General features: G+C 46.4%; 1 protein-coding gene across 1 annotated transcript in view; it reads right to left on the bottom strand.

The window, feature by feature from the left end:
- RASGEF1A (RasGEF domain family member 1A) overlaps positions 1-14394 on the bottom strand; it is an 84014-nt gene that overhangs the window by 34969 nt on the left and 34651 nt on the right. The window contains exon 2 of the mRNA XM_086922419.1: positions 7094-7273. Coding sequence (XP_086778545.1) covers positions 7094-7273 — 180 coding nt within the window. The remainder of the gene's footprint in view (positions 1-7093; positions 7274-14394) is intronic.

The following is a 14394-nucleotide window of genomic DNA, read 5'->3' as shown; positions in this document are numbered from 1 at the left end:
AGTCTGGTAGCATACGTGTTCCTGAAACGGAGGCCTAACTGCTCCACGCGCTCTCGACGCCCCTTTAGACTGGCCCTGCCGCCTTTGTGTGAAAATTGTGCTTCAGAGCGCCCACATTCAGGCTGTGACCACAAATCTGTTTGAGTTCAATGTGTGTTTTCTTTCCCGGCCTCCTTTCCCACAGCTAGCAGTCACGTGACCTGGCTGGGGTTACTTCTCATATGCCAACGATTACTGTACAGCGGCACATAACGCTTTCTTTTTTTACCGAGCCCTGTGATCAGTGAAAATGTTACAACAGTATGTGCGTGTGTTGCAGGGGGGAGGGGGAAGAGTATCAAATACATATTTGGCTAGGGAACTGACATGATGTAGGAGAGGGACTGAATTCCCGGCAGCTTCACCCGCCCTAGGATGGCGGGAACCGAGCAGATGAACGGCAAGTACTTGCAGACCAAACAGCAAGGGAAAGTGGTTTTTAAACCGTTTATTGGTTTGTCGAAGGCGAGAACATACTTTCATCTCCGAACCCCATGTTCCAAAGACAATACACGTATTTGAGGCCCCAGTTCCATGACAATGTGCGAGCGAAGTGCGCCTTCAAATAGTTTTTGGTCTTGGTTCAGTTCACCCGTAATCAGGTGTCCCAAAGACAATCAAGCATTGGTAAAGGCAAATGGTTAGGCACTGGCCCAATATTCATTTGGCTTGGTTAATGTTCTCTATGTTTTGCCATGGTTTATCAAAACTTTTGCTGGAGAAGAGGCTGGACCTTCAATCTTAAAAAAACAAACAAACAAAAAAAAAACACAAAGGAGATTCGCTAAAAGCCAAGGCAGCATTAAATAAATCATGCTCCTGGGAACTACTTTGTGTGTGGATGTGCTGATTGCGAAAGAGTGGAAGGCAGTCACTCACGGTGACGTTAGCCAATGGTTGAAGTGTGCTTATCCACTGCCCCATATTTAACCTGTAGTGGGTGGAACAAAACTGTGACTAACACAATTACCGATCAATTGATGAAGAGGGCTGGCTGAAAGCTTCTTTAAGGAAATCTATTATAGATATAATATTAGTAAAATCAAAGGTCTTGGCGAGCGCCCGACCAAAACACACTAGAACTGCACACATTTTGGGACGGTAGTCAGACCTTAAAGACAGGTCACAGATTTCAATCTGTTCTTCTGCTTTAGATCACACAGAAATCTAAGTGGCTCAATTGGACAGGCTCTTGTCTCAGAATCAACAAAATATGACCACTTCTATGATTACTTGCTCCGAGCAGGCAGAACAACATGTTTCAAGAGGTTTTATCAGAGTCTTTTTACCATCTGATTGGAAATTCTTTATCAACCTAAACTTCTCCACTCCCAGCCAGTTCCTGGTGGCAAACTAAAGCAGAGAAGTTGGTGCATTTACTGAACAAACACATTTACCCTTTCGGCAACAATTCAGCTATATTGAGCCATTCCCACCTACCCACAACCCCATTAGCACAGTATATATTAGTTTCCACAATCTACTTGGGACACATTTGCCTTTGCTGGCGGCCATTTTGAATTGACCCATTACCCCGCTTTGGAAATTCCTAAAGAAACCATAGGCACATGGCAGTCTCATTTATATAGCAGGAACACATGACTCTCCCTGCACCAACCAGTCGTTCTTTCAGAGGCAATAATCCATTTCAAAATGTCCTGGCAGACCAGTCCTGCTCTTTAGTCAAATGAACTTCCAGTGGGAGGGTCTTTCTAGAATCCTGAATCTAATTGCCCCAGGTCCCCAGAAAATTAGAGCACCAATGGAAATAAACATCCTTACAATTCGCCCTCCCTCTTCTGCTGAGGGCTCAGAGGCAAAAATGTGTAGCAGGGAAGATGCAGCATATCACTTCTTACCGAATACTTAGTCCAGTGACAAGTGAGCTCGATATGGCTCAAGAGTCAGGGACAGCAACCCTTGTGCACGAGTGGCACACAGGGAAAAAGCAGCAAGCTGTCCACATTCAGAAGAGTGCATCCTCATCACTCAGTCTGCATAAGCATCCCGAGTTTTTGGTAATTTGCATCCATTTAAGGGGACCAATAGATAGCAAAGAAACTGCCTGCAAATTAGGAGACTATTACAAATATAACACGAGACTTGAGCAAAATGACAGAAGGGGTCAGTGGGAAAATGGATCAAATAGCAATACCTTTCTCAATGTAAGCTAATGTGTAGGGATGAGTGTTTGCTATGAACCAGAATATTTATTTGTATTTTATATTTCTGGCTCCGGAACGCTTTTTAGAGCAGCTACACTTAAAGGAGGGGCTTAGTCATGTTTGCACGAATTAAAAGACAGTTCTCCATTTTGCATGAAAGACTTGTGGCTGCAGAGCAGTACTGTCAATTGTAAGAAACACACACATTTATATTTTTAAAAATAGCGCCAACTCTGCAAGGGAGTGGCGCCAGCTTTCTAGGCCTGCCACGCCCTCAAGAAGGGTTAGCCACTGGCTTGAATAGCATTGGGTGACTTCAGCTTATGTGGTTCAGGACAGCACTGTACTTGCAGAACACTTCCCCCGCAACCATTAATTACATTTAAAATCTCAGTGTAATCAAATAAGTGCTCTCAATTTCACCCATTGCAGGCAAGTAACCTAGTTAGTCATTTTTATAGTGCTGTGCAAATCTGGTTGGGGTAAAAGGAAGTACTTTACACAGCAATAGCGAAGACATGGTAACTATAACACAATAAAGGATAGGGTGATCGCTATTGGCTTTGGCTGCAGGTGGCCAGCAAATGCCGCAAGTGAACACTAACAATGGTGACCTACTAAGGAAGTTTAGAGCACAGCACTTATATTTCCACAAATTAAACAGTGATGCGTACCCAAATCTACAGTATGATAGACATAGATAAAGACAAAGACAACTTAATTTAATTAACCAAATTCCCTGTTAAACCTGCTCTCTTTAACAGGAGGAAAGTCCTTATCCTACCTCACAGCCAAAGCCTGGAACACCCTCCCCCTCTACATCCAGCAATCTCCCACACTGCCCCAGTTCAGGAAGGACCTCAAGGCCTGGCTTTTTGGATGACCCCAGCACTCCGAGCCGCCCCACTCCCCCCCTCCCCAGTTCATTGAGACCCTCACAGGTGAGTAGTACTGCTTTCCCAACCCCTGATTGATTGACTGAAGGTTGGACCTGCAGGCAGCCACACAGCACCAAGAGGTGAGGGATGCCATCAGAGTATGGCATGGGTGCCCATAAAGTACCACCCAAGTTGCACCCCTCTCTCAGTAAATTAAGCTATCTTGTAATCTATTTCTGTGAATTGGCATGTGGTTTAATTTCCTAAGGAAGTTGTAAATACATGAAATAATAATAAAAAAAATTGTGTACGTAAACTCCTCTGACGATTATTGAACATGAAGAAAGGCGCCAGCTGGCACAAAGACCTCTCATCAGCAGGGCCTTCGTGCAGCGGCGGTTGCTCAAACCCTGCAGTCGCGCCAATTCGCTTCCCAAAAGTTCTTACATTTTTGTTTTCACAACTGAGTGGAGTTGAGCCACAAAGCCTCTGGTTCCTTCTTCTGATCCTGTGGGCTCAAGGTTCCCAGGCCGTAGAGCTTCTTCTGGTGTGCCGCAGTCTTGCAACAGCTAAAAACTCGCGAGAGAATCGCTGCGAGACTGTCAGTGGTGACATGTCGGCCGAACGCCTGCCGCAGCCATGTCTGCTCAGAACGGAAATTTACCAACAGCCTGTGTCAGCGACAGTTCAATGTCACACATCAAAAATGAGGCGACAGAAACCGAAATGATAACAGGCATCAGCGAATCTGGGCCCACCCTGTACAAAAATGAACGTACTCTACACAGATCAAGATAGTCAGCAATTCTGAGAGGTCCTGCAGTTTGCACCTAAAAGCCACTGGAAGAAGAACATATGGGCTGTTTGTACTCTATGGTTTAAAGAGGCTGTGTAACAACACAAATGGTTTGCTTTCCAAAATGACGAGCTGCCTTAGCCTTTACTCAAGCCCTTTTTTACACATTTTTTTATTTCTCATTTATAACGTTGGGGTTTTGCACTTTAGCGGCTTGAAGCTTCTGCTCAAGCTGCAATAATTTGTGTATGCACGCAGCTCACCTTGAGGCAGATTCTAGGTGAACATGGTTGATAGTGTGTGCATTCCCGCTAGGCATCAGTATCAAATCCTGCTGAACTCCGCCTTTTAACCGTGATCAAAGTTTGATAAAAAAAAATACCTCCACTGACTTCGGCATAGCACTAACTAAAACTTAGTTTTTTGCACTACTTCCAAGTGCCATGCTAGGCTATTACATTTCTACAACGTAGTGTATTAAAACACATAAATCAATTTTCAAGCCTTATTTCCACTATACTCAGTCATTCTTTTAGCAATATAAAAAAATTGGGCGGTGCGGTTAGTAATTTCAACATCTTGAACAATATACCCTTTGTTCAAATCATGTAAGTTAAGATACAAAATTAAAAAAAAAAAAAAGGCATCCATTCTAATTTCAGAGAGCGACTTATAAGCATCCTCGCGGGACAAAATAAATAAATACGAAATAAACTGAATGCGAGATAGTATTGCTGACCCTACCCCTTCTTTAGGATCGAGAAATGTTCAGACGAAAGGAGACATTCCGCTCTTGCTGTACCAGGCCAATCTTGGGTACATGTGGCTGTTTGCCTGTGACCAGCATGACCCACTGACACGAAATGAGGCGACAAAGCTGTGTATTGGGACATTCCATTCCCAAAACCACAGCAACTTCCCACCCCCTTTAGCAAACACAATGTTCTCGATGCAGTCACAGGAGCTATTCTCAATCTCTTCCCAGATAAACACAGGCCCGGGTGCCACAGTGCAGCATTGCTGCTCCCCGCGTGCGCACTCACGCCAGGTCAACGGAAAGGTCACCAGTTTGAGATCTGGCCCAAGAAGGAATTTTACAGAGTTTACTGTGTTTTCCTTCCCAAGAAGCCAGATACCGAGGGAGGCAGATTGTGAAATCTGAATTTTTTCAAAGATAAAGTCTGAGAGGCTGAGAAGTTTGTCTGAACTATTTGTACATTTCCCAGAAAATGTTATGAAAGATCCGTATGGAACAATACATGTACAGTGTGCAGATGTAAACAATCTGAGAATAATGCACAATCTGGTATCTTTTACAAAACTCCTCAGGGAGCAGGAGACGGCCTAGGACTTTGTTCGCTGTGCTCCTTCTAGAAGAGTTTGGGAGTAAGATCTGTGACACGGGTCCCCAGTGCAAAGCCCGTTAAATACCATTTTTTTTAGGGTCGACCACTATGTAGACAAGTTTTGTATAGATTAATTCTATGTAAATGCATCTGATGTGGCTGCCAAAAAACAATTAAGCATTGATCGTTACCGACGTAGTTGCACATCCTGGTCTATAAAGATTCAGGAATAAAGCAGGCTTCCTTTATTTGCAAAGTCGGAATTCGACCTCTCACCTGTGCAGCCAGAGAAAAGGAGCAGAGACAGCCCATCAGTTAAGTAAAAGAAAGACATCGGTTCCGACCACACAAAAGTTATAGATTATTAATGTAATATGCAGAATCCCTTTTGAATCTTTATAAATGCAAGACTTGATGTCCGAGCCACAAAGGTGGTCAGAGGATGACTCATCTTTTTCAACCCGCAACAGACCTCCTCTCTGACCTGTCCTTCAGGGGATTCTAAAGTAGACGCATTACTCCACTCCTCACGAATTGCGGGGAGGAGCAGTTTCCTAGGTCGGTCAGTGAGTTATGGAAGACTTCATTCAAGTGCACAAAAGCAATCAAGATCCAAGAAAAGTAGCCAGTACAAACCTATCGCAGGTGCTTAATTTGAGCTGGTGGTTTCTGGCGCTCAGCACCAGCACTTTAGTCTCAACACCGGTTCTCATGACATTCTACCACATGGTGGCGCAGTCGATCAAATTTTGAAATGAGTGGACACAATGTTTAACGATTCAATATACATTAAAAGTGAATAAAAACTGCCATCTGTGTCTCTTTTATAGTATTCTGTGGCCTGGAGTAGTCAGAATTGTCATACTTATGGAAGTGCGATGGTCATTGGTTATGCTGGCACGGTTACTGGCGGTGCTGGCAGGGGCACTGGATGCTGTAAGCTGCAAGACCTTCCGAGAAGGTCCCTGGCATTTACTTTTTTTTTTTTAACACAAATTAAGCACTGTCTATTGTTCTTGGCCAACCAGGCGAATTTGTGGTCAGTTCACCTACGGTTGAAATCGATGTTCAGTGCATACTAAATTCAAGTTACAAGCCAATTGGCATTGTGTTTTTATACATATCATATACTATGTTTATTTTGGTTTTTAGATCTAGCATTTTGATGAAATCTTAGGAACTTATGTAATATATGTATTTGTTCTGCTTGTATGGTTTGTTTTACAAATCGAATAAAAGCTTTTGAACTGAACTGGCTGCATCAGACAGTATCTGAACTAGTTAGTGACCAATGCGGAGGTGAAGAGTTGTGCATGTCTCTTTCGGTCTCATAAGAAAGTGAAGATACTTAACAAGGCCCTAGAAATGGCTACAAGACGGCTCAAGCATAAATTCCAACAAGCGAGAATCTGTACCTAAAGACTAGGAGAAACTGAGTGGTAGGCAGGCACCCAGGGAGGTTGGTGAGAAGCACAACTCCCATGGCCGTGAAGCTGTGACTGAGGTTAGCTCAAATCTCTTAGATTCACAGGCCTATTCTCTAAACTCAAGAAAATCAAACATATTTCGCCTAGCACCTGCCTTCTTAATAGAAGCATCCATTCTCCCAGTGAGGGAAATTCGGTCATATCAAGCACGTTGGGCATGTGACACGCTTAGCCAAAGCCCATACAGTCTTAAAAGGCTCAGCGACCTACATTCCAATACACAACACAAACGGGTACAAAGTAACACAAAAGGCACACCTAGGAAGGAGGGGAATTCTAGAATGCATATGATAGGAGCAAGGACTCTGCACAGCTCCCAACAATTCGTGGACTCCCCTGCTCCGCCCCTTTAGTGCGCAAATGAAAGGAACCCACAACTCACGTCGGGATAGTAATCCACAGTCGGTACCAGCCGCTCGATCAGCGCCTCTAGTGATCCGGACACCACATTCCCATCCTGATACACAGGGTCACCGCTCCGCTCGCCCATGTCTGGCTGCACCTGCCCACTACAGCTGGAACCGAGCATGCTGGGAAAAATCGGCGTCTGGGGCATAGTTTCCTGTGGAAAAGAAAAAAGTTATTTACTTTTTTTAATGTATGCATTATTCTTTAAAAAAAATGTGCGTGTGTACTTTAGACCTAATGAATCTCACAATTTTGTGGTTGGGATATTCATGCATCTCCAGACAGGGGACGCGTGGGGATGAGGTTAGGGGGATGGATGGTAGGGAGGGAGTATTATGGACTCCATCAATAAGATGCAGCTATGAGTTTAAGTGGTTCACGCACATTACAGTCAATTTCACTTCTATAGTGTGCATTTTCTCGTTTCTCAGATAGTTCCCTTCTCTGAACCCGAATTCTAAGCAGTCCTAGGGAACTGAAGTGACTAATGTAGAGGAGTATTCATCCAAGATCACACAGTGTTTCTTGTGGTTAGCTGGGTAGGAGGTAGGCTACCCCTCATTGGTCAAGCCAAATGTAGCATCCTCTGCCAATATTTCTAGACCACAACTCACACTCCTACAAAGTAAGATCCAACCTTCTTCCCAGATCACCACTCCTTCCGGCCACAAGACTGGATCTATTCCCCAGAAACCCACCACTGCAGCACAGTGACCTATGACTCCATAAGGTCATAAAAACTGTTGCACACTACGGTGGCCCCTCGCTAGATCACCCCATTTCATTCAGCCAAGTACCACAGCACTGGATGACCCCAGACCTACCCTTCAGGATACCACGCCCGACCTTGATTGTACATAGGCCTTACTGAACCACGCCCGCTCCTCACGATTGTGGGAGGACACACTGTGCATGCAGATGGCGTTCTGTCTCGATCATGAAATCTCCATGTGTGTGCTCCTACATACAGTACACCTACTCAAAAGTACAAGAACAACTCTCCAAAGCCACATGATGACACAATCATACACCTGTGCACTGCATGTTGATTTGTCCTCTTTGGCAACAACAGCCTCCATCCTACAACCCTGGAAGGATCCCACGACTCCAACTCTACACTTATCATTGGTAAACTACGGCAGCCCAGATGGGGCTAGTAGCGTAACCTCAATCTTCTAATTTTGTCCAAAACGTGACATCAGCCCTTTCATCATTAACCTGATTCCACCTGCTGATTTTGAAGTGACCAGAAGGGGAAGATACAATTTGTACCAGTTTGTTTTTCAGAAGCATAAAATGACACAACAGACCAGTGGACAGATGCATCATGTAATGGCACCATGTCTTCTCAACCCTTGTTTGGGTATATGAAAAACAAAACAAAAAAGGGATAAAGCTCTTCTAGATCAGAGTTCTCAAAAGTCGGTCCTTGAGGGCCGGATCCAAGACAGGTTTTAAGATTATCCCCATTTAGATACATGCGGATTCAGCACTCCAGGACAAACTTTAGAGAAACCGGTTCTAGATTAAGTCAGACTTTTACCTTTATACTATCTTATTCTTGACTTCTAATATTTTATAACATCTTAGACTATTTTATACTTACCTTATACTATTGTAGAATACTTAATGTTGACTTATACTATATTATACTATCTTATGACATCATATGCTTACCTAATACTATCTAAGATCTTAAACTATTTTATTCTGACCTTCAACTATCCTACAATACTTTATACTATCTGATAATATTGTATGGCATCTTCACAGGCTATAGGTGGCCACTCATTCCTGTCCCACTCTCCACCACCAGAATTCGATTTCACTTTAAATCCATTTCAAGGCGCTATAAACACAGCAGAGATGAGCAGCAGTGACAAGAGGTTTTGTCAAACAGCAGAGCCATCTCTTTGGTCTACAGGTTAAAAATGTGGAGGTTGTGTGTAAGAATGTTTTCCCTACTCAGCACAGCCTCTTTGTGCAGTCTCCATAACAGCACAGCATAGGGCTCTGGGAAACTCATTACTGTGACCAGAAGCAATATTGGTCATTCACATAGTAAACCAGAAATATACCGAGTTCAGTGGGTTATGCTTCTACTGCAGAAGTCCATGTGCCGCTTGGAGCATCAGATGATAGCTGGGCCAACTGTGCATTTCATCTGAATTTTCCAGCCCACTCTTAATGAGGGCCTAAGGCCTTGATTAGGTATGCCTGGCAGGGTGTGGTACTATACAGTACGCACATATGGTATGGCGAGGGATGCTTGCAAAATGCTAACCACTGCCAATCGCTCAGGTTATCATTCCAAACCAAAATGTTCTGCTACTGTGCCAATCTAGCAAAAGCCCCGCCATTTGCTAATCAGTACCGACCATGGTCCTCATGGGAACAGTCCTACCCCTACCTGCCGGGTGGGGACCCCTCCAGTAGGGGCCACAGACAACCCTATCCCAGTTGTGGCCTACATAGGCCTTGTAAGGGAGGCATAGCATGGATCCTATGGCACAGTGAGCAAGCTACCCACGTGTGGACATATCCTATGCCTGTGGGCAATGTACGACCCGAGGGCCGCTGGCGAACTGGCATGACCTTTCCTTATGGCCTGCAGACCTCCGCTTGGGAACGAGCAGCAGAGATACAAAGCTGCTCGAGTTCCCTTTTTTTCTGTTAACCAAGCAAGTTCGTTTTCTGATTCTTGCCTTTTTTTCCCCAGTTAGTTGAGCTTATTTTATGATCAGAGCAGCCCACCATTAGATCCCCAAAAAAAACCCAATGTTGCTAGGATGCCTGGGCGGAGAGGGACTATGCGCAGGTCCACGTAGTTGGGACCCAACTACGCTCCGCTCCATCGCTCACCTCCACCCCCTCCTAGTAAGAAATTAAATAAAAAGAAGACATTAAGGGGAAAATAATGAAAACTAACCTGGAGTGCGGCGTTCCTGGGCGGCCATTCTGCTCACGTTTCACGGCGATCTGAAATGCGAGGGCGAGCGCACATGCGCAGATCACAGTGAATCACGAGGAAGAGGACGGCAGCCCAGGGATTCCACAGTCAAGGTAAGTCTTTGTTATTTTCCATTTAATGTCTTTTAATGTAATTCTTACTGAGAGGGGTGGAGGCGGGTGCTGGTCAACTCTACTCCGCCGCGGAGTGTGCAGAGAGTTGCCTACTCCGGAGTAGGCATATCTCTGCATACTCCGAGGGCGGAGCAGAGCTCTCCTCACGCAATTAATTTCTTTATGCTCTTCTGGCTTTGGGCTTTATTTCTACAGCTACTTCAGCTTCTACTGCTAGATAGGCAGGCCTGCTTATAGGTGAAGACTTTTCTGATTGTTATGTAGAAAGTATAGAAAAGCGATGGAAACTGAACTTAAGTTCTGGCCTGGACTGTTCCCATGAGGCACAGGGTCAGACTTATTTGCATATGGCCATGTCTGAACTGGGGTGGTGTGGAGTGCAAAAAAACGATGGATTTAGGCCCAGATCTCTGTACTGGGGTGAATGTATGACTTTGTTCTGCATTCTGTCCATCAACTGTGGTTTTTGCACTTATTACCATAAGGGCACACTTTCCTTGTTTGTGACATGGTGCAGTTTAACACAAGTGTGCTGTGTGCAAACAGGGAAAGTGTGCCCCCCTTATGGTGAAAGCGTTGCTCTCAGAGCAGATGCAAAGTCGAACTGGGGGCAGCACATTCAAGTGAAATATGGAGCAGCTGCTTCAAAGCCTCTTTGCTTCACAGTGCCGGCTGCAACCCGCCTGCACTTTCAAGAGGGGAGAGAGGTCCCTTTGCAGGTGGTTGCAGTGAGTGATTGCCTCCCGCCTGCAAGGGGGATGTCTGAGGGGTCCATGGTAACCCCCTTTCACCTCTCCAGAGGGCTCCTTTTGGGAGGTGCACTGAAAGTGCAGTACCTGTTTGTGGCTCACTTTGAGTGTACCTCCGAAAGGCATGTTTGCATCTGCACCCACAATATGTACGGCACGGGAGCAGAGGCAAAGTGATTCCCTCATGTGTAAAGGGCCACTCCCCCAAGCAAATGAGGGAACAACGTCTAATAATAGACCTGGTGCTGCATGTGCACCAGAGCTAAATGTATTACAGAAGGTGGCACACAAGTGTCAGCGGCCCCTTATGAAATACCAAAATGACCCGGGGGCGCACAAAGTGGGTGCACATGTCCACTGCACCACCAGGGCACTCTGTTGTATGGCCCAGGTGTCATAAATTGCACCATTTACGAATTTGTCCATCTAACTGGACAGAACATGGGGATTTCCGCAATAAAACCTGCATGCCCTCTTATATACTGGGTCTTTTTCTCCTTTGCTAAGTTATGGCAGGTTTGGCCTACAGAAATTTAAAGGGTGCATTATGTGGATGGTATGAACATTATCGTACCTCTTGTAATTTCGAGCCCCTGCACGAACGCCGTTTACCCAGGGACTGCAACGAGAGGAGGCACTTGTAAATAAAGGCTAAGTACATTCCTTTGTTACTCTTTCTTACACTGCCACGCCGAGAGGGTCTAACGGCCACATGCATCATTGCAGCCGTTTGAGATTCCTAAATTGCGAAAATTAAGGAATCGCAATTTAGAAATCGCAAACGGCAATGCATGAACAATTCGCATTCATTTTTGCGAATCGTTTTTTAGGTTTTGCCTGGCGAAAAGATGCACTCTGCGCAACTTTTTCGCGCAGGCGAAAACCTATTGAGATATATATGGGAGACAGGAACGGCCTCCGTCTTTCATTGGCTAGCTCCATAAATGGAGGCTAGCCATTGGAAGACGGGCCTGTCCGTCAATGCCGGACCAGATTCGGGGGCGTTCCTGAGAATTTTTGGCTTTTGGCTACGTCACGCGACGTCAGCCAAAAGCCGGGAACGCCCCCGAATCTGGTCCGACATTGCCGGCACCTGCCTTCCTGCTCCTGTTAGCTGATTGGTTGAGCTGCGTGGACGTCACTGCTGGTCCGCGAGGGAGCCCACTCCTCGGGAAACTTCGCCGCCTGCCTGCCTGAGCTAGAGACGGGCCGCCAGGCTGCCCGCGGGGACCCGGAAGTGACCAGCCGGCCGGCCGGAAGTGCCCGCCCCCCGCAGCCCGGGGGAAGAAGGAAGACGGCAAGAAGTATGGCGGCCCACGCGGGGCTCCCGTGGCCTGGAGGGAGCCCCGGGAGAAGCGGAGGACGTTGCCGGTCTCCCATGCCGAAGAGGGAGACCGGAGAAGTGCCTAAGAGATTGCCACCGTCGCAAGGTGCAGGTGAGTCGATTTGTTTTATTTGGGGCTAGGGGAGGCTCCCTCCCGCTACCCGTGGCAGCAGTGGGTGTGGGGGGCACGCAGGAGTGTTGAGGTACGCCCCTGTGGGTGTGGTGAGGCAAGGAGGAGAGTTGAGGTACGCCCCTGTAGCAGTGGGCGGGCCCAGCACTGTCACCCAGGCTCGGCCCCCTTGCTCTGTATTGCTCGCGGCGCGGTCCCTGCTGGAGCTGCTCACAGTCACACATCCCCTGCAGTGGAGCCGGGACTCGGACGGAGGCAGCACCGAGTCCATGGCGGACAAGGACCCCGAACAACCCAAGGCCCGCAGGGCGAACGAAGGCGTGGGCCACTTCGAGGGTAAGAGGGGGCGCGGGAGATCGGAGAGCTGGAGAGGGGGCCTGGCTGGGGAGGTGTGTGACGGGGGGGGAGAGGGCAGGGGAAGGGGTGTGTTGTGGAGACGCGCAGTTGGGGTGGTGTGTAGAGCAGGGTTCAGAGGAGGAAAGAGGGTCTGAAGTGGGGAAGATGTTCTGTGGGATCCCCATGGGAGATCAGGACTGGGAAAGGGGCGGGTGATATTTGCACCAGGGCCAAGGGGGCGAAAACGATCAGTAGTTGGTAGGGTTTGCAGGGGGAATGTGTGGGATACTCTTGGGGACGAGTCCTGACATGGCACGAGTCGGGGGCTACACATGGGTGGACGGCGAGAGAGAGAGAGAGAGAGAGAGAGAGAGAGAGAGAGAGAGAGGTCTCGCACTATAATGGTTACTTTTAACAAATTGTGTGTTTTCAGTGCTTGTGGACGCATAAAGGGGCAGCTGTGTTCAGGTATCACAAAGGTGCCAGGTGCCATGTGATGAGTCTGCAATTTACCATTTATTTACCTGATGGTGGTCTTTCCTTTACGTAATGGACAGGGTTAAAGTTGTATGGGATTTTTTTTATTTTTAGCTCTGGGTATTTGTAATACTTTGTTCTGTCTACATCTAAGTACTTGACCGGATAGGGGTGAGTGTAGAAGGTGTGTGTGGGTGTGTGTGTAGAGGGGTCATGAGGGGGGGGGGGGAATATTTATTTACTGTGTGTGTTTTAATTATTAAAACATCGCAATCTATAGAAATGTAATTAAAAACGTAAATGGGTTCCCAGTGTGAGGTGGAAAATAGATTAAATGGACTGTTTTACCGCTTTTGAAAAAGATTGTGACCCTGCCCTGTGGAACGGAACATACACATGTAAACCTTATAGGGAAACGTCATGAATAGCGGAATAAAGGTGTGGGACGGACTCCCAACAGCAGACTTTTAGCTGAGTAGGACGCAGCTTCCGGTTAATGTCAGTCTGTCATTTATGGTTCGTGGGGTCAACAGGCTAGAGTAGAAAGGTCTACTGCATATACTAGTGAATACAGTCATCTCTATATACAGAAAAAATGAGTTATTTTTAGAGGGGTCGGAGTGGGACACAGTGTGTGGATCGATGCATGATGGATGGATGGATGGATGTATGCATGATGCATGGATGTATGGGTGGATGTATGGGTGGATGCATGGATAGGTTGTTGGTTGGTGGATTGCATAAATTGTTGAGGGATTGGCTGTATATATGCATCTATCCATCCACCCATCCATGCATCTATCCATACACCCATCCATGCATGCATGCATACATCCACCATCTCATCGATGCAAGCATTACAACAAGAGCCTTCAGCTCTCCTTCGTCTCTCCTCGCCCCCCCTTCCCTGAGCCCGCATCTCTCCTTCGCCCCCCCTTCCCCCCTTCCCTGTGCCCTGCCCTGCTATTGTAAATGGCAATGCCATTTATTTATGTTAAAAAAACAAATAAAAAAAAAATGTCAAGAGCAATGCCAATAGCTCTAACTTTAACAAAGGCAAAACCATTGCATTGTAAATGCTTGTTTTCCTTAATTGCGATACACAATTTGCGAATCGCAATTAAGGAAAACCCTTCCCCTTCATTCCTATGGGCCAAAAGGCCCATAGGAATGAA

The sequence above is a fragment of the Lissotriton vulgaris genome, chromosome 5 (assembly GCF_964263255.1).
Source record: "Lissotriton vulgaris chromosome 5, aLisVul1.2, whole genome shotgun sequence".
In the NCBI taxonomy this organism is placed as follows: Eukaryota; Metazoa; Chordata; class Amphibia; order Caudata; family Salamandridae; genus Lissotriton; species Lissotriton vulgaris.
Note: the sequence above shows the minus strand (reverse complement) of the source record. Positions and strands in the feature narration are given on the sequence as shown.